The sequence below is a fragment of the Syngnathus leptorhynchus genome, chromosome 4, assembly GCF_054491065.1.
Source record: "Syngnathus leptorhynchus isolate UIUO chromosome 4, UIUO_Slep, whole genome shotgun sequence".
NCBI classification, from domain to species: domain Eukaryota; kingdom Metazoa; phylum Chordata; class Actinopteri; order Syngnathiformes; family Syngnathidae; genus Syngnathus; species Syngnathus leptorhynchus.
In genome coordinates this window covers 4,565,632-4,586,048 of record NC_141198.1, presented here as the reverse complement: position 1 = coordinate 4,586,048, position 20,417 = coordinate 4,565,632, and the positions used below count along the sequence as shown (strand labels likewise).

At 40.2% G+C, this 20,417-nt stretch overlaps 1 protein-coding gene across 1 annotated transcript; it reads right to left on the bottom strand.

Annotated features, from left to right (window-relative positions):
• Positions 1 to 115: 115 nt before the first annotated feature.
• On the bottom strand, positions 116 to 18,813 carry LOC147057682 (dual specificity testis-specific protein kinase 1). Its single transcript, XM_085910205.1, has 9 exons — positions 18,747 to 18,813; positions 7,619 to 7,809; positions 7,082 to 7,203; positions 5,904 to 5,952; positions 4,833 to 4,982; positions 3,754 to 3,927; positions 3,505 to 3,588; positions 2,091 to 2,177; positions 116 to 1,780 (listed from the first exon to the last, which is right to left on the bottom strand). The coding sequence occupies exons 1-9, from the start codon at positions 18,775 to 18,777 to the stop codon at positions 1,676 to 1,678; spliced, it is 993 nt and encodes a 330-aa protein (XP_085766331.1). The 5' UTR covers positions 18,778 to 18,813; the 3' UTR covers positions 116 to 1,675.
• Between the last annotated feature and the right edge of the window lie 1,604 nt (positions 18,814 to 20,417).

The following is a 20,417-nucleotide window of genomic DNA, read 5'->3' as shown; positions in this document are numbered from 1 at the left end:
CAGTAAAACTTGAATGACAACATGAGAAACATTTTGGGTTTTATTTTTAGGTTACATTTTTGCAAAATTATTAAAACACAAAAGAAAACTATGCAATTACATGTACATACACAGAACAAAAATATAACAATTTAAAATCCATCTACCTCACAGGTGTGAGTGACTTGAAGTTGCTGATGAGACACCAAGTGCCTTAAGATGCCCACAATAAACAGAATAAAATGCCATTCCAAGATATGTAGTTTTATCACACACTACAGTTCCAGACACTGCATGTCACAAGTTTTAACCGTCACAAGTCGCGAAAGGTCCAACCAGCTCGCCGACAGCCATACAAGCAGTTTGTTGCCTTCTGCAGTATACACAAAGGTGTGTTATTTTAACACTTCACATCTCAGTTTCTCACTGGTCAGTAATATATTAAAATTTGGTTACTACGTCAATTAGCAGTAGCTCAATCTGGAAAGACGTTTGTTGTGACCAGAGGGTGGTGTAGAGTGATATGATAGGTATTACTAGTATTCACCTTTAATGCCATGAGGGAAAATAAATCACTGAAACATCTTTGTATATGTTAGAGGAGGCTTTGTAATTATATTTTTGTTGTTAGGCAACTGCAAAACAAACATCTTGAAGTGTAATTAGCAGAAACCATGGTGTGTGATTAAATTACAACAAAAGAGAAACAAAAATACACTATTACTAGTATGAAATGGGTTCAAAACTTTATTATTTTTTTTATTTAATAATACATAGAAATTAAAAAGGTCCATTAGTTTGGAACATGAAAACTGCATTAGCAACCACAGAAAAGTACTCAATGCAGATCAATATAGTAAATACATCCTTGCTATACAGCTTCCAATTTCAAAGTCTTTCTGTACAAAAATACCCCAAATTTCCCTTTTCAGTCTAAAACAATTTTTCAATCCTGAAATCTATACAAATGTCTATTTAAACATGTTATCAATTTTTACATAAACTCTTATTTCGTATGAAATAAATGAACGTGTAATACTATTAACATAATAAAAATAATAATTTTAAGATAAGACATTTTTTTATTTGTCCCACACAGGGAAATTTCAAGCAAAGTCTTTCTGCCACATCTCTTTAAGTTGTGTACTTTAAAGAAAAAAAAAATTCTTCCATTCAAATACGACAATAGCTGTTCTTTTCTGCCCTACTTTTTATATTGAAATGCTGTTATGTTAGGAAAAGCTCGTGATTGTCCTTATTTCCGATTACAGTAAACGTCAAACCTCTCAGCTGGCAAACTTGACATAAAATAAAAACCAAGTAACGGTTAAATGGCGTGGACGAGGAAAACAGTAAATCAACAGACGTGACTATCTGTATGGTTAATTACAATTAGCCAAACCCCGGCCAAGAACAGAAAAAAGAAAAGCGCATGTTACCTTATGTTGGAATTAGACATTAAAAAAGAAACAGGACTTTCTGTGTACAGTGTACACTCCTTCCAGTCTATTTATATAAAGGCAAGTTTCAATACCAAAGTCTCTGACAAGTCGTCATTACTTCTGCAAAACATCAAATATCTTTGCGCTGTCTCAGCTGAGCAGTCTTGTCGCACGCAGGTGGATGAATATGATTATTTTTCAATCGGGTTGATGTTGTTCTTTCAGTGATTCCAGTCGTTCATCTACTTGGCAACTCAGGTCAAGGCCAGTTCCGTTTTTGGCGGTGGTTCCAGACTCTCTGCAAATTCTCCTAACTCATCTAATAACTCTGTGAATGCTGGACGTTTGAAGGATTCAACCTAAGGGACAAAGAAACACAATCGACAAAATGTTAGAGCAGTGAAAGCAGTTTGTTGCATTTTCGTTCAATCGTTTTATCAGCGCACTGTATATGAGAGAATCTTTCAGAGTGGTATTTAACAACAGATTTACCCTACTGCACTGCATCATGCTGAGAGCAACTTCTAATGTTTTGGTGATCTCATTTAGCTACACCAGAAAGTCCACAATATGAATAAAGAAGAAAAAAATTCGGACATTTTTTTTATTCATATTGAACAATATACGACTGTCAATGTACGGGAGTGGACAAACAAAACAGACACCCACCATACAGCAACTGGCCGCCAGTTCCAAGAGACGCTGAGGACAGTCTGTCACCATCTCCTTGAATGCATTCTTATCCAACCCATAGTCCTAAAATATATATAGTCATTATTATACATTACTTGCATTTCAAAAGGTGACAATGTGGTGCAGACATTGAACTATCTTCTCCAACTGGAGGTAGGAGTCTACTTTGACCTTGAAAAAGTCAGATACAACATGGAAATATGGCATTTTAAAGGATCTGTACTGCATGGGATTCAGAAGTCATGCCCATTTTATCTCAAATCTATTGTCCAATGGACAGGTGCAACTGGGTACTACCTTTTCAAGACTTTCAAGACTAGGAGTCCCTCAAGGCAGCATTATCTCTGTCACTTTATTCATTATTAAATTCAATAGTATCGTACAAGTAATGCGCCCACGTCTATTATGTAGCCTTTATGACGTCCATGACCTCTGTATCTGCTATAGAGGAAAATGTACGAGTGAGAGACAACTCCAATTATGTATAAATAAGATCAGTACTTGGTCAATTAAAAATGGCTCCAAGTTCTCTAAATTTAAAACTGTACTCATTTTAGTCAGCTGAGGTCATTACACCTTGATCCTCTGCTTCACATGGATGCACCACCTAAATGGTGAAAGAAGTTAAATGTCTTGCACATACCTTTGATATCTATCCTTAATTCCACACTTGAAACGTCTCAGGAAAATATGCTATAAAACTTTGGATAGTTTAAAAGTTCTATGAAGGACAAAGTAGGGAGCAGAGTAGACTGTGCTGTTGCATTGAGGACCTGTTTGTCTCGGGATCAGCAAGGAAATCATACATTCAAATGCTGAACACTGTACAACAAAAACTCTCCTTGGAGGCCTTCAGAACCTCACTGATTGGGAGCCTTTATGTGGAGGCGAGGTAACCCCCTCTTCAGTTAAGGCGCCAAAGACTTGCTCTACAGTATGCAATCAAACTCAAAGCAAACAAAGAAAACTTACTGCTTATTGTACTGTCTTTAGCCCCCGTTTTTTGCAACTTTATGAAGCTAGAACCATGTCCATCAGACCATTTGGAATTCGCATCAAACCCTTCCTGGAGGACTTAATCTGGACGGTCTGCAATCTACGTATGTCTGCCCCACTCCCCTTTGGACTATAAAACAACCTGTAATTGTAAAGGATCAAACCCAAAGGGAAATAATCTAATACTCACCCAAATGAGTCCCTTTTTTGATACAACCTATTGATGCTGCCAAAAATGAAACAGATGCCTCTTGCCCAAAGTTAGCTGAGATAGGCTCTGCCACACCCATGACTGAATTTAAATATTATTCCAATGACATTATGACAATATGAACAAGATATATTGGTAATATTGTGTATTTTCCTGTGAAAATACCATAGACTAATACTCTACCTGTGTCCTGGGTAGTATCTCAGGGTCAGCAGGGATCCTGGCCAGGATTTCACACAGCACAATTCCAAAGGAGAAAACATCCACCTATTTATGATAGTTATGTACATAAAAAACACATAACGGTTTTAGGTATGGGAAAGTATGGGCATCCATCCATCCATCCAGGAATAAGGCATGCTAAAATATTCTCCCAAGAGTATCTATTTTGTATATGATGCTGCCAAAGTTGAAACTGGTTTTATCTGATACCTTACGGTCATACGGCTCCCCTCGAAGCATCTCTGGTGCCATCCAAAAAGCAGAGCCCACCAATGAGAGCTTCCTGCCAGGGTCTTTGATTGGCAGTTCCACCACCTCTCTTGCAAGACCGAAGTCTGTCACCAGGGCCTCTCGACCTCGGGATGTCATCCGGATCAGACAATTCTGCAGAGAAACAATAATAGATCATTCGACCACCAGAAGACATTGTAGGGCATATTTTCATCACAACAATAACCTAGGTCCTTGTGTTCAATTAATCTGTCAATTTTCATTTTTGAATGTGCATCAGTTCAGTCTCCCATGATATAAAGTGACACCTTTTTGTTTGTCTATGTGTGTGGGGGGGTGTCATCCAAATAGCTCCTGAGTCACTTCATCTGTCGCTTGTTCCTGATGTCAGCATATGTCCCGTGCACTAAATAATTCACCTGCACCATGTGTGAAGTGGCTCAAACGAGAACAAAGGGTGCTTGTGTGCGTCGAAGCACCCTGCGCCACATCAAATAGTGAACGCCAAATGACATACAGCCTACTTGGAGTAGGGAAAATGTGAGTTTTAGTGTTAAATGTGTGACAAGAGGCAGAAGGACAGCTATGACCCCTGTCTCGGTGTGTATTTAGTTTACTGTACATTGATTGCATCCTTTCTCATAAATTAAAATTTTTATTTATATTGAAATATTAAGAACTAACATTAAGTTTTGATTCTGCATGGTCGCAGTATCAACAGGATGCAGGATTATTTTTACAGTACGGATGTTGCAACTCCAAATCTTGCAGAGCCTCTACTTATTTTATTCCTTAGGGTAAAATAACGTCTGTGAGAGATTTTTGGTCTAAATTTAGCCCCACCTCTCTGCCAAGTAAAGCACCAATATGGGAAACCAAAGTGGAAAACATTTGTAAGTATGATGATTCAAAGTAAGCTCTAATTTAAGGGCCTCAACCTCACTCTTGGAAATTTAACCGGAGGGGGGGGGGGCATTTGGGTGAAAAGGGTAAATTGCGATTGTCACTTTAGACAGGGGTTCGGCTAAATAACATCATAACATAAAATAATATCTTACTTTTGAGTTGAGATCTCTGTGATAAATATTCTTGTAGTGCAGGTAGATCATTCCTCTGCTAATATCACAGGCAAAGTCCACCTTCTCTTTCCAGCTCAGGGGAACGTCTTTCCTGGCCAGGAGCTCCTCAAGACAGCCACCATCCACGTACTAATCCAGGCCAGAAATAGTTTTATCATTGTTTAGTTACAAGTATCACAGTACATGGCCAAACAAGTCAATGAGATGATGTCGCTAAAAGACACAATGTATGATCAAAAAAACATCAAATAAATGAAAAGATCAGACAATGATAACCAATGTAATAAAATGAAGTTTTTAAATGTTCACTGAATTTCTGAAGAAAACAATTCAGCACTATCTGACCCTGTGTGAAGAAATATTTGCCCCTGCCCTTGTTAAATCGTGAATTTGCTGATTACCTACAAACCTGTTGAACGAAAAAATTGCATAAATAAGAACCTGTCTGACCAAACAAAGTCAACCAAAAGAGCTGCAAAATATTGACTGAGACACATAGAGTCTGTAGCCTATGCTAGACTTTACATTTCCCCCAAGGCCTCATGCTGAGATGACCCCCAAACAGCTCACCAGGGAGGCTTTCATGAGGTACCCATAACAAGGCGCCCAAGCCACTTCATCTAGCTCTTGGACCCAGATTGGGAGATCATGATTTTCATCCGAGCAACTTCACAGTTGGCAGAAAACTGCTCCAGTGAGAGGTAAAATGTATGACTCAGTTAAGCCAATAGAACTACATTATCTGCCAAAAGGCCACCAAACTGGACTATCTCAATATCCTGGCTTTATCTGAAATATATCAACAGAATCATCAATGGTAAGGCCAGGTTTGGAAACAAATATGCTTGGAGCAACACCAACAGAACTGTGTAACCTGTCCAATCCAGGACCTCGGTGAGGGTTTAGAGCTGGTCTACACACCCTCAAAACTGCTGGGTTAAAATTGTCATGCTTCTTTTCTGGAGTTGACCAGAATTTGATTCCGCTAACCTGATTTTTCAGTTGCCATCCACAGCCCTAACAGTATATCTAATAAAAAGTTTGACTTACCTCTAAAAGTGGATATAGTTTGTCTTCTTTAACACATATACCCAGATATCTGGAACAAAAGGCAATAAGCATGTCATCGATTGTCTTTCTTTATCAAATGTCAGCAGCAACCAGGAATTTGGGGCCCACCACATCAATACTGCAAATTGAAAATATTCTTCAAGAGTTGTCTTCATCCTGCGCAACTCAATGTCACAAAGCATTTCAATCACTCTAAGTAAGCAGTTTCATTTTCTAAGGTTACTGGAGTTGCACCTGAACACAGGCACTGCTGACTCCAAGGACAAGCGAGTCACTGCAGTGTTCACTGTAAAGGATCAAATGTTCATTGATCCAACTGCAAAAATCTTTTGCAGCAGTTCTACTTGGTTGTTTTTTGAAGGTGCTATAAAACCAAACATGAGTATACATGTCAAGGGGACGGATTAAGCAGACAATCGCTAGCCTGCATTTTTTGTGCCAACAAACACAATGAAAAACGCAACAACTGAGAGTCGAGTCTTCTTGTAGTCAAGGTGCGGAAACAGAAACCTTTCCCACAGGTAGTCCACAAGTACAGGCACACAGTGATTTAATTTTAAATTTAGTGACATTAAATGCTAACTAAAACAATGATAAACTGTGCTAATTCAATTCCAACAGCAAATACTCAAAATTGCAATCCTACGACGATCATAAAACTTATTACACTAACAATTTTCAAATGAATGCTCCTTTACAGGTGTTCTTTTTGGTGCAGTTTGCTCATGCTTTTTATTTTTCTTATTATGATTTATTTATTTTTTGTTATTGTTTGAGTTCTGAATGAGCTGCTCAATGACAGTGACATTTAGACTGAAACTGCGATGAAAGCAAAACTTTTATGTAAGTTTTATATATATTTTATTTAAAAATGCTATTTACTGTACACATCCGCTCACCTAATATTAGAAAAACCTTAGAAACCTGCTTTTAGTATTGTAAAGTTAGAAGCTGGTAGACAGGTCTTGACTCCTTATTTGATTGTTGAGGTGTAACATGGACAATAGGTGTTTGAGAGAAAATTTGTTTTATGGCACTGAACTGGGGAGTGGGTCGAGAAAATAATATAAGGTTCTATAAAACTAAGAAAACATCAATACACTAAACACTTCCATTTTGTGCATTTATATCCTTGCTGTGTTAATAGCTACTCTTACCTGACAATATTAGGATGAGAGAGTTTCTGAAGGAGGCTGATTTCACGTACAATGCTGTCCTGGTCCACGTCATTTTTGTATATCTTCACAACCATCACCTTGCGGCTGGTCGTGTGTATCACCTAAAAAAAAGTGATGGTGATGAGTTTTAGCGGTACTGATAATAGTAAAGAAATTTCAATAACAGCTACAAGGAATGATAAATAGGCTCTTTTGAGTTACCAATGGCATTTATGAGCACTGCAATGTTTTTCTGATGTCACTGGTCTCTTACTGGTTCATTTAATCAGGCATTTAAACCATTTAAAATGAAAATCAGTTGTTTTGGTCCCAGTAGGCATTATATAATGCCTCATCTGAAGATGGCATTGTGCCCCCACAGTGTACAAAGGATGTGGGCCAATGATGGAATGGTAAAAATGTCCTAATTAATGACTGGAACAAAGCATGCTTTGATGGTGGCTCATATGTACAATACATCTTTATTTAGACTGGTAGATGGCAAAAAGTGGAAAAGAACAGTTTCTGAATGCACACCTTGTAGACCTTAGAGAAGAAGCCACTCCCAATTAACTCAGTGGTAAAATTTTCCCAGAACTCCAGTTTACGCACGGCGGTGCGGAGTTTCTGCCAACGGTCCACATGAAAGTACTTGTCGGAAGATTCACCATAAAAGCTGGGACTGGTGGGCTCTGATACATCCACGTCACACATGCTGGAGATGCTCGCTGAGAGAGACAAGAAATGGTGGACTTGGAGAAAAAAAATTGTCTCATGGTTTGTTAGTAGTTTGCAAGTGATCAATCAAATCACCTGCTACAGGCTTAAGAGGCTGACCCGTGATGCTGAATTTTGACTCAAATTCAAAGAGCTACAGGTTAATTTGTGATACAATTCTTCCCTTACACACGCATGCACGCATGCACGCACGCACGCACGCACACACACACACACACACACAGTACTTTCTGCGAAGCATCTCATTCGCCGGTCACACAATCCCCCTCTCAGCCACTGTCACCGACCTGGGCGTGATACTGGACTCTCAACTCAACATAAAACACATCTGCAAAACCTCCTTCTTCCACCTCAGGAACATTTCCAAACTCCGCCCCACACTTACCCTGACAGATGCTGAGAAACTTGTCCACGCCTTTGTCTCCTCCAGGCTAGACTACTGTAATGCACTCCTCATCAGGATCCCTAGCAAGAGCCTCCAGAGGCTCCAGTAGATCCAAAACAGCGCTGCTAGGATCCTGATGAGGGTGCGGAAAAGCGACCACATCACACCCATCCTCCGTTCTCTGCATTTGCTCCCCATCAAATTTCGAATAAATTATAAGATCGCCATCCTCACTCACCTCGGACATGCTCCCCCATACCTCAAAGAACTCCTTGCCCCTAAATCTGCCACCCGAAGCCTCCGCTCATCCAATTCTCACCTTCTCCACGTCCTCAACATCAAGCTGCGCACCATGGGCGACCGGGCCTTCTGCCATGCAGCCCCCACACTGTGGAACTCCCTCCCCGACCACCTAAGAGCACTCCAATCCACTGACTCTTTCAAAACCGGACTTAAAACTCACCTCTTTACTTTGGCATTTCTGTAATTCCTGTTTTTATATCCTGGTTGTCGTCCAGTTGTTTTATACTTGTCCTTGCTTTTTATTCTTGTTTTTACTTGCCATGTAGCACTTTGAGATTCCTCCGAATATAAAGTGCCTTATAAATATAATTTATTATTATTATTATTATTATTACTTTGCATGGTTCAGGGTTGTCCGAACTCAATTTACATATTTATTTGTTCTTTTACCCACTCCTTTCTTAAACTCACTCTCTAGTTAAAAAAAGTCCCACAAACAAAACTAGATGGGTAAATTTACATATCAAAGGTGCCACACAATCTTTAGATACAAAAAAACTCAAAAGAACTTCCACAGCGATTAATTGAGCTTGAATGCAAATTTAAATTGCCTTGTTGAAAAAAAAAAAACCATGAAGTTAAATACATCACCATATTACAGTAAGTTAAAAAATAAAAAAAACAATATGTAATTTATTTTCAGCTCAAATGGGTTGTGTTATTTTTGGTGGATTTTCTCCAATATTTTGGAGTGTCACTGCAGGTGAAACATCTAAGTATTCTGTTGCTCATAGCAAAGGTGTTTTGTGGGATTGAAGCCAAGGCTCCCCTTCGTGGACTTTGCTTGAGACAGTGTAGCTGCAACAGAAAATAGTTTTCCCCAATATTTCAAATGTGTCGAGATATGCAAACCCTTTATCTATATGGCGTATTTATATTGTATACTCACATATAAATGTTTTTCATAGTCATAGTAGAGAAAGGATACAACCTACTGTAGTGAGTGGCACTGAGAAAGGAAAATTGTGCATTTGAATAACCCAGAGCACCTTTAGATGAAAGAGGGGCTCACAAAAGGGACCGCCGTCCCACATACTGAACAGCGGCCTGAAATAAAGACGGTGAATAATGTGAGACTGAATAATGCGAGGGCAAAACTCGAGGCTGGGTTAATGGATAACAGGATCAGTCATTGAACACAAACCAGTCTTAGCTCCAGGCTAAATTGAAATGATGAATGTTGATGTAAATGAATAATAATTCTCTCAGCTTTATTAAACTGATTCATAGAAGCATTTATTAAGCCAAGCTCCATCAAGACAAAACAAGCAAACATCCATCCATCCATTTTCTGAACCGCTTAGTCCCCACGGGGGTCGCGGGCGTGCTGGAGCCTATCCCAGCCGTCATCGGGCAGTAGGCGGGGGACACCCTGAACTGGTTGCCAACCAATCGCAGGGCACACAGAGACGAACAACCATTCGCACCCGCACTCACATCTAGGGACAATTTGGAGTGCTCAATCGGCCTATCAAGCATGTTTTTGGGATGTGGGAGGAAACCGGAGTGCCCGGAGAAAACCCACGCGGACACCGGGAGAACATGCAAACTCCACACAGGGAGGACTGGAGGTGGAATCGAACCCGCACCCTCCTAACTGTGAGGCGGACGTGCTACCCACTGCGTCACCGAGCCGCCCAACGAGCAAAGAAAAACAGATATTTTTCGAATATAGTATTCAAATATTGGTGGCTATATATAACATAGCGCATATATATATATATATATATATATATATATATATATATATATATATATATATATATATTTTTTTTTTTTTTTATTTATTTATTTATTTATTTATTTATTTATTTATTTTTTAGCCCAAGACTCATATTGGAAATGCATTATGGCAGACAACCGCGACATGTCCCACAATGTTGTGAAAGTGTTACAATAATATGGTCAACATTAGTGGCATAGATGTTCACTGTATCACACCGAGGGCCGTTTTCAATAAATGATTTTACTTTTCTTATTCTGTTGAATGTGTGGCTCCAAAAATTCAAACAGGCTGTCAGTGTATTGCATTGAAGTTGTACACAGGAGTAAGATGTTCTGAATAAAATATTACATTTCTTCAATAGTTATAGTATGTGGTGTCTGGGAATGCACTTAATAGATCGGGTGACTGACAATCTGACATACACATAATATTCTCACAACTGAAGTGGCATATGATATATTTTACATAAAAGCAACAGTTGTCCTTTTTTAAGGGGGAAAAACCCCAATCCTTTTGGGCTCTGAATGATATTGTCTTGAGGGGCAATACAAAAGCTTGACCTGGTTCTGCTCCAAGGGTTGGTGTGACAACGCTGAGGATCCCACCCGCTTTACCCCCACACGAGTCTTTGCAGTGATGCCGGTGGAAAGCACACACTGACACGCTAACACAATTGGCAGTGGGCTTTCCTCATTAAGTCGTGTCCGCTCAGCCTCACTTTTCATGCTGCTTTTGTTCGTTCGGTCCCAAAACAATTGTCTCACTCTCAGCTCCAGCGCTGTCAGTTAGAGACACTTACAAGTGAAGTATTATCACCAAACTGCTGCGAGCTGTTCTGCTGTCTTTCATAGTTTCTTCATTTCCTTGTCCCACAAAGCAAACTAAACACTTTTTTTTTTGTTTATTGACTGTCTATTCTCCAAAAACAATTTGAGGTAACACATTTGTTGAACCACACCACGTTTTCTTATCAGCTACCAGCCTGTGGGTGAATACACACAAAACAAATCTTCCTTTCTACATTCAGGGGACTGATCTAAAAAAATGGTTCTTTTATATAGGTATGAAGACCCCCCTCCAGCTCCTCTACACTCTTTGGGTATAATTTTAGGATTAATGTTAGTACTTACTGTTTGTCAATGCTGCAAAAACAAACTTTGGGCTCTATCTGAGCCAGCTCATAAGACACAGTGACCACTAAGTGTGGAAAAACACACGGAACACATACGTGACATCATGGAGCAACTTTTGGAAGCTTGTAGAGGCAGCATTTTTGGTTTACCACTTGTCTTGCATTTCAGGCAACATAATAATAATATCACAAATCTCATCAAATTCATCTGACTCTTGCTTGTGGCTTTTTTTTCTTTTCAGCCCAACAACTTGTGAAGGTTGAACTTGCATGAGCATGGTAGTATGACACACGTGCGCACACTAGAGGAAATGATCACAACCAACTGAGAATTTAATCTGTGACAGACAACTATCAGAGCTGAGCATCACCATGCTGACGTCCAGCTTGTCGATGTGGAATTCTGCTCACAGTAAAAGTCAGTTCACACCCAGGCGGTATTTTTCACCCCAGGACTTGAGTTTTTCTGCAGATGTCGTTTCCCTCAGGAATGTTCAAAATTTTTGACGCGGATGTGACTTTGGCAGTTTTTAAGTTGAATGTATGTGTGTCTGCGCACACATTTCTGAGCAGACCCAAAGATGTTAAGGGTTCATTTCTTTCTTTATGGCCTTAAAAGGTGCTCTCATATTAAAATATTGCTGGTATTATAAAGTCAGAAAAATGATCACTTAATTGAAAAATAATTCCCTAATTAATTTTGATGCTGCAATGACATTCTCATACACACAGAAAGCCACAAAGCCACAACTTAGTCAGAGTACGGTATGTAGTATCCGCAATGAAGTATAAAGTATGTAGGAAAAACTTGCAACTGCACCACAGCAATTTATCTGCCTCTACAACCTTCCTGGCCATGACATTTACGATTACAGCTTAATGTGTTAAAGCTGAGCATTTATTAAGTTATGACTCAAGTCCCCTTATTGTTTGGTGCTTTGTGCATTTTTTCGTAGCAGTGATTCAGTACCCATCACCCCTGGTTTCATCATTTTGTTCGTTTAATTTGATTACATTTGACTGCAGAAATTGGTGACAATGAATAGCTGACGATGACAACAGTATGGGATGGCCAAGGCTCAAGTACACAGCTAGCTGAAACGTTTTGGTAACGTCAGACACATTGGTCACAGCCAAAACGAAGATACCCAATTACGCTATGCAAGCAGAGTGATATGATTGATCATGATCAGCACTAAAAGCTCAAAAGATGCGTCACTACTTTTCCAGGCATGTTAGATAGATGGATGGAGAGAGGGAGAGAAGGAGGGACGAACGGACAGATGGATAGCCATAAAGCATGATTCTGCCACGCCCATGCTTCACTGTTGGTTTGGTGTTCTTTTGGTGTTGTATTTGTGCCATACCATTTGGGATTATGGTCAAAAGGCATAATCTTGATTTCATGAGACCATAATAGCAAATTTTTCCACGTGGTTGGGCAATATGAAGAGTGTATTTTCGCCACCAGATAATGATCATTTATTATAGTATTTGTCTATTTAATACATTCGAAATTATTTTTTGTACCATACTCCCTACTGATATCATTGCATCGAGATTCCTCTAATGCTGTTGAAGCTCTCTGTGGATCACAGCTAGTGCTGGAGGATGATTTGCCAAAATGGTGGCAAGTGTGTCCTGATTCTCACTTAACATGAATTTGAATGCAATTGATTAAATTTGAACTGCTCTGGTTATGAAGCTGATAAGCCTGGTCCTCGGGGCCTGTGTACTGGTTATTTTATTTCCTGCAACCCGCCTGATTCAAATTATCAGGATTGTTCGTCAGCTACTGCAGATTATCTGATCATTTTAATCATCCAGAAAACCAGTCCACTAGTCCCGCGGGCATGGTGGAGCCTATCCAAGCAATCATCGAGCACAAGGCAGGGGACACCCTGAACTGGTGAGCCAGCTAATCGCAGGGCTACACTATAGCCAGCAGAGTGCAGAGCACACAGAGACAGTCACGCCGACGGGCTATTTGGAGTGCTCAATCGGGCTACCGTGCATTTTGGAATGTGGGAGAAAATCCACGCAGGCACGGTGAGAACATGCAAATTCCACACGGAGGACTCGAACCCCCAACCACTAAACTGTAAGGTTGCGTGCTACCCAGTGCGTCACCGTGCCGCCAGGATTGAACATGCCCATTTTGTGTGGAAAATGCATATTGGAGGTGCACCAGTGTTTGTGGAAGAATTTTGTGGGTTTATCAAAAAAGAAAGAAACGAATCTCAATGTTTTTTTGTGGGTGTTAATTAGGCATGGTTTTTGCTGTTTGGGGGCCGACCCAATCTCTATCCCTTGCAACCGGCATTGGTAGACTGTATAGTTTTAAATTGTAATATCACAATGCCTCGCTAGATGGCAAACATCACTTGCAGCATGCTTTCTACTGCCCTATTCTACAAAGTGGATAGGCTCAATACTTTGTGGATTTGGAATGACATGCAGGATAAATTTAGCAACTGAAAAATATGACAAGTTTGAGTGAGTTGATTTTTGTTCAGCAGTTTTGTCCTCTCCTTGAATGATAATTAAAAAAGACAGCACTGATGTGTGGCCGACTCCATCATTTAAGTGACCCTTTGCTGATGTATTTTCTCTTTTTCTTGAATGCACGTTTCCTTTTTTTTCCCCCTCCATAGTAGTGCTATTGTATATGTTCTTTCACATTTCAACAGGCCAGTTCTATGATTTATATAACATAATGTAGCAAAGGCCAAATGCTGTGCTACACTGTTAAAACTGACTGTACCACTTAACTTGGGTAACTGTATTTTTGCTGTGCTGGAGGCCATGGCTATGTGAAGATCCATGGGAACTTCTAGCGACGATCAATGACTTTGAACCCAATCCTGGCTAATGAAATATTGACCTGGTTATGAAAATGGTGAACAGCAAACTGTGACAATAATGGCAGTGTTGTTGCTTGCCCATTAGGTGCAAGACTTCCCTCCTACTCTCCCATAATTTATTTATGGCAGTGTTTTGCTATCAATTATCTGTGAGTTAAAATATCTTCATACTCTATCATGAATGGAGTGTGACTGCAAGACGCTCAGCAATTTAGGTGGCCAACAGAAGAAGACTGAACATGCATGAGTCGCAAGATATTTTACAATTTGGCATATAACTGCTATTAAAACGAATTCACTGCCAGCTATTTTCAGAGCCCCCTTTACCCAACAACTGGGATTGAATGTCTGATTCTTAAAAAAAAATTATTATATGTCATTGGTAGTGAATGAGATAAAGTGAACGAAAGCGAGCGAGTGAGAGACAGACAGAGACATAGAGAGACAGGGACAGAGAGAGAATGAAAGAGGTGCTGCTAGAAAATGAGGTAGGCTGCAGTGCTATGTTTGAATTAAATATATATATATTTTTTTTCTTACTATTTTTTAAGTTTATGCTTGAAATGTTGGGATAAGATCCAAGCATAGACTTTTTTTATAACATTGGGCATATGAGCTACTTAAGTTCATGTACACCAGGGGTGTCAAACTCATTTTTTTGAGGGCCGCATTGTAGTCATAGCTTCATTCGGAGGGCCATTATGACTGTCAACCCAAATAAATGTATGAACACCTCATATTATATACAGTAAAAGGTACAAAACAAACTGACAAATAACTCATTTTCAAATCAGACGAGTAAAAACTGGTCAAATATTTAAAAAAAAGATATTAAAAGTGAAGACAATTTGCAATTCTAGTAATGACACACGAATTTGATGCACAATTTGTCTTCGCGGGCCACATAAAATGATGTGGAGGGCCGCATCTGGCCCCCGGGCCTTGAGTTTGTCACCTGTGATGTATACAATGCAATGACTTTTTTTAAGTACTGTATTTTCGGGACTATAAGGCACACCGGACCATAAGGCGCACTTTCAATGACTGGCCCATTTTAAAACTTTGTCCTTATATAAGGCCCACCGGACTGACTATAAGGCGACCATTAATGCATCATGTCAGATTTTTCATCCAAATCAAATCTTTCTCCATTTTAGCTTTTTTATTTCAACTTCAGATGCAACAAATTACTTTATAATCACAAAATAATGATCCATAGTCTTTTTGATTCATGAATCATAGTCTTCTACGGGCCACTTATGATTGATTTCATGACACAATGCTTCGGGCCAGTTTAAATTTAGGAATTTGGTCCATATATAAGGCGCACCGACTATAAGGCGCACTGTCGGCTTTTGAGAAAATGTTAGGTTTTTAGGTGCGCCTTATAGTCCGGCAAATACGGTACACCAATTTTGTCAAATTTACCAAAACTTTGGAAGATAAGTTTTAGAATTTAAATGTCCGTGTTCTTGATTTTTACCAATGTTCTCCTTGAAAGTAAAATTCAAGCTCAGCCCCGCTCACTCGACCAAAACAGTCTGCTACTATTCGATAGAACACCTAACAATGAGACTTGACCAGGGAGAAATCATAGGCGCTGTCTTCCTGGACTTAAGAAAGCCCTTCAAAACGGTTAACCATGATGTTCTCTTTGCCAAACTAACACAATTCAATCTGGCTCCTAGTGCCATAGACTGGTTCAGATCGTATCTAACTATGCACAAGCAATGTGTACAAATTAGTGAAACCATTGAGATGTATTGGCGTCTCGCAGGGGTCAATACTAGGACAACTACTTTTCAATCTCTACATGAATGACCTACCCTCAGCTTGTAACGGTACTAGCATACAGATGTACGCCGACGACACTGTTGTATAAGCACACGGCAAAGATGATGACACTGTGGCAGAAACCCTAACCAAAACGATGGACAAAATTGCCAACTGGTTAGACTCCTCTCGTCTCGCACTAAATGTTGCAAAAACAGTATCAGTTTTCTTCTCAAAAACGAAACTACACCACCGCCCGGCAGTCACAGAACGAGGGGAGCCTATTAATCCAACAAGAGAGACTAAGTACCTTGGAATTATCTTGGCCTCCAAACTAAATTTCTGTAAAAACATTAAAAAATAACAAACAGTATCAAATACACCTTCAAACATATTAGGAACTCCCTCTCACGGGAGGCAGAAATAACATTCTACCTTGGTATGATCCCGCTTCCTGTACTGTATAACAAGCTGGTCACAGGCAAACATAACTATCAAACCCCTAAAATCAGAATACAAACAAACAATTAAAAAAGTAGCAAAAAAGCCTATATCATATCACATCTGTCCCCTCTTAAAAGAGTATGAGCTGCTGGACGGTGACCATCGAACAAAGCTATCAAACCTGACCCTCATATTCAAAATGCTACATGGAGCAGCACCGCCTCCACTCAAACGGTTTATCCAGCCTTTCTCAGAACATACAGAAAGAGCAACCAAAAAAAAAAAACAGAATTGCACCATCCCAAAAAGAAAAAAATGCTTCTTATATGTAGCAATAAAAGAATGGAATGGATTCCCCCAACACATTAACTCCTGCACAATCAGAGTTCACCAAACAAACTTAGAATGTACCATAATTTTCAGACTATAAGTCGCAGTTTTTGTCATAGTTTGGGTGGGGGGGCGACTTATACTCAGGAGCAATTTATATGTGATTTTTTTCACAAATTTTCAAAATTCAAAAATCTGCGATGTAGTGAAACCGCGATAAACGAACCGCGATGTAGCAAGGGATTACTGTTATTTGAACTGCAAGTGACGTCACCCGTGCCGCGCGGTGGTTGTCTACATAAAGGGCAAAGGATTCGAGCACGGGATGACGAAGATGACGAAGGGCCCCACGTACTACCGGCATCATTAGCGGCTTTGTAAGTGACACGGAGGACGAAGAGTTTGAAGGATTTAATGATTTGGAGTGACACAGAAGTTTTGAAAAACTATTATGGCTTTTACGCACGCCCGGTCCTTCTCGACAGGAGCTCTCTTTCACCTACGTGGATGGAAGTCGGGGGCCGGCGCTCGGCCGGGTGGCTGTCCGGGGACGTTGGATGGGGTTCGGACATGGCTTTTACGCATGCACGCTCCTATTCTATGGAGCTCTCTTCCACCTCCGTGGATGGAAGTCGGGGGCCGGCGCTCGGCCGGGTGGCTGTCCGGGGACGGTGGATGGGGCTCAGACATGGCTTTTACGTACGCCCGGTCCTATTTATGGAGCTCTCTTCCACCTCCGTGGCTGGAAGTTCAGTAGTTGTTGGCTCGTTGAACTCTTGTTTTGTTAAATAAAGAGCCATTTACCAAACCCATGTCTTACCTGGTACTTTGTTAACGCTACAATATAGTTTATACTAGATCTCTGCAGCGCACGCGCGGTGTTGTTGACATAAAGAACAAATGAATTGGAGTGACACAGATGGTTTTATTAACGTGTTATTTATGTAATAGTTATTAGAATAACTCTGAAAGTTACGTCAGGCCCGTTCTCAGCTTTTCGTTTCTGTTTATGTCACGTTAGCATACCTATCGTTTAGCCTGTTGTTGATCGTTCATGTCTGTTCTTGGTGTTAGATTTTGACAAATAAATATGCCCCAAAAGTGCGACTTATACACCGGTGCAACTTACATATGTTTTTTTCACTTTATTGTGCCTTTTATGGCTGGTGCGACTTATACTCCGGAGCGACTTATAGTTCCAAAATTACGGTACTACTCAGAGTCTCGTTTTACACTGATTTGACTCAGGCAGACTGAGGAGTCGAGTCGCCATTTTGATCGTTTGTATTGTTACCCTAACAGTTTTTACAGACTCCAGACATGGGTGATGGGGTTAAAAACCCCGGTCAGGGTGCACACTAACATCCATCTGCACCACACTGACTCAGAGGGATCAACAGGAGATTAAACACACAATATAAATAAGTTGAATACTATTCTAGGACCCTTGTCAGTCATGTTCCCTTACAATTGTCATTACAAGTCCCCCCCCCATTCTCTTTACAGCTCTCTCACACGACACTGCTGCTCACGTACAAGTGTTTGAGTCAAATGTTTGGTAGATAAAGGCAAGGGTATATCCGTCACTGACAATTACTAAACTATTGAACATTTGCGTGGTTGTTTTCCCCGAGAGTTGAAAGATGCAAGCTCTGAAGGTTAGGGTAGTGCTGTTCCTCTTTGACATTTACAATATAATAATGATAATCTTAAAATAAACAAAACACGGTGAACAATGATATCAAGTTTTTCTTTCTGAATTTGTACTAATTCAAATAATTTCAATTTTCATGATTACTTGTCCAAAAAGTAAGCAACCAAAATTGGCCCAAAAATCCATAGGGAGTTCAACACGGTGGCGTGCCACTGTAGCCAATAGCAGCTGTAGCGCCATCCTCGGACATGAAGTGTCTTTTATGTGATGAATAAGGGAAGACTACAGATACGTATTTTAATCTCACAATACTTACTCAATTGATTTAGTAAGCTATTCATATGCATCTTGTGGTAGCTGGAACAAATCCAGATGTCTGCAGAAACTGAGGAGGAACCACATACATGCAACAACAAATGAGCAAAGCACATTCACAGGACTCCACAAAAGATGCAGAAAAGCAAGCAACACCGAACACAACACATAAAAACTGACTGGCATAAGGGTTTGGACTGATTTGCTTGAATACTTCCCATGTCAAATTTGTGGTTAGTTTGTTAAATTATATTGTGTGTTTTGTTTTTGGGCTTTTTTTGTGCGGGGGGGCTTTCTTAATGTTTCTGGTCAACTTCAGAGATCAGCACTCCCCTTTTAAAGAAATTCCATCAAAGTTTTTGAGCCCCGTTATGTGCATAATTGTTTATAATAGTTAGTAGAGAGTTCCTATTAGATGGGGTTAAACCTCCAACCCACAAATGTGACAAAAACCTCTAGCGTTGTATAAGTGGGACTCCAAACATTTCATCTTCTCGTTGTGTTGCATCTGGGGGTTGCAGCTGGGGGCGACTGCATACTTCCACAACATAGTGTCAGTTGAGTGTAGAAAAAACTTTCTTGGCTCCATATTTGTAATATTTGTAAATCTCTTGTTTGATATTTATTCACATGCAATACCCATATTCCTATGCCTATATGCCTATCCTAATGCCTATACTGTATATTGTATGCATTTACGAACAGAGTAGTCAATTACTGAGGAAGCGGTGAACATGTGAAAATATTTAATTTACTGACCTGAATTATTTTCTGCTGTAGGAGGCAAGTTGAGTTTATGTAGTGGCTTTTTGCATCATATATCCTCTCATGTGTCTGTCAGCAGGAAGTGTGGCTAGATTGTTGTTCTCACTGGCTCTGTCTCTGTCTGTCTGTCTGTCTGTCTGTCTCTCTCTCTCTCTCTCGCTCTCTCACAGGTTTTAAGTGGTGGATTCAGTTTCCCGCAGCTGCTGTGAAAGCAGTCTCACTACTGAGATGCATGTTTCATGGGTTGTCTTAGGAACCAGCTCCACCAGCCGTGCGTCGGTGGATGGAACTCCACCCACGGGGAGGGAAGCTGGAGGGGAATAGCAGACTGACTTGATTGCCACTTCAAGAGCTCTGCATTGGATGGATGCAGATTTTCACTGGCATTTGGCATTGGATTTATTAATGCCTCCAAACATATATTTTGTGATGGCTAGCTGAACTGGTTTGTATACTCTCCTTGGAGCTACATGTGTTGATGAGATGTGTCCAGACACAAGACAGCACAGAGTGGGGGAGGCATGTGTGTGTACGTGCATGTCTAAGTGCGTGTGTGTGTGTGTGTGTGTGTGTGTGTGTGTGTGTGTGTGTGTGTGTGTGTGTGTGTGTGTGTGTGTGTGTGTGTGTGTGTGTGTGAGTGTGGGTGTGTGTGTGTTTGAGTGGAACAATGAGGAGCTTTGGCCCAAAGCATTAACTCCTACTCAGACTGTGTGATAAATGAATAGACTCAAACACAAAGCACATACAAAACCGGCAAATGAACAGGCAAATGGCAAACTGTTTTCCAAAACTGTTACACGTTGCGTGTTTTAGACCGGCATTAACTGCCATAGATTGCACGCATATAGTACCGTATTTTCCGGACTATAAGGCGCACCTAAAAACCTAAAATTTTCTCGAAAGCCGA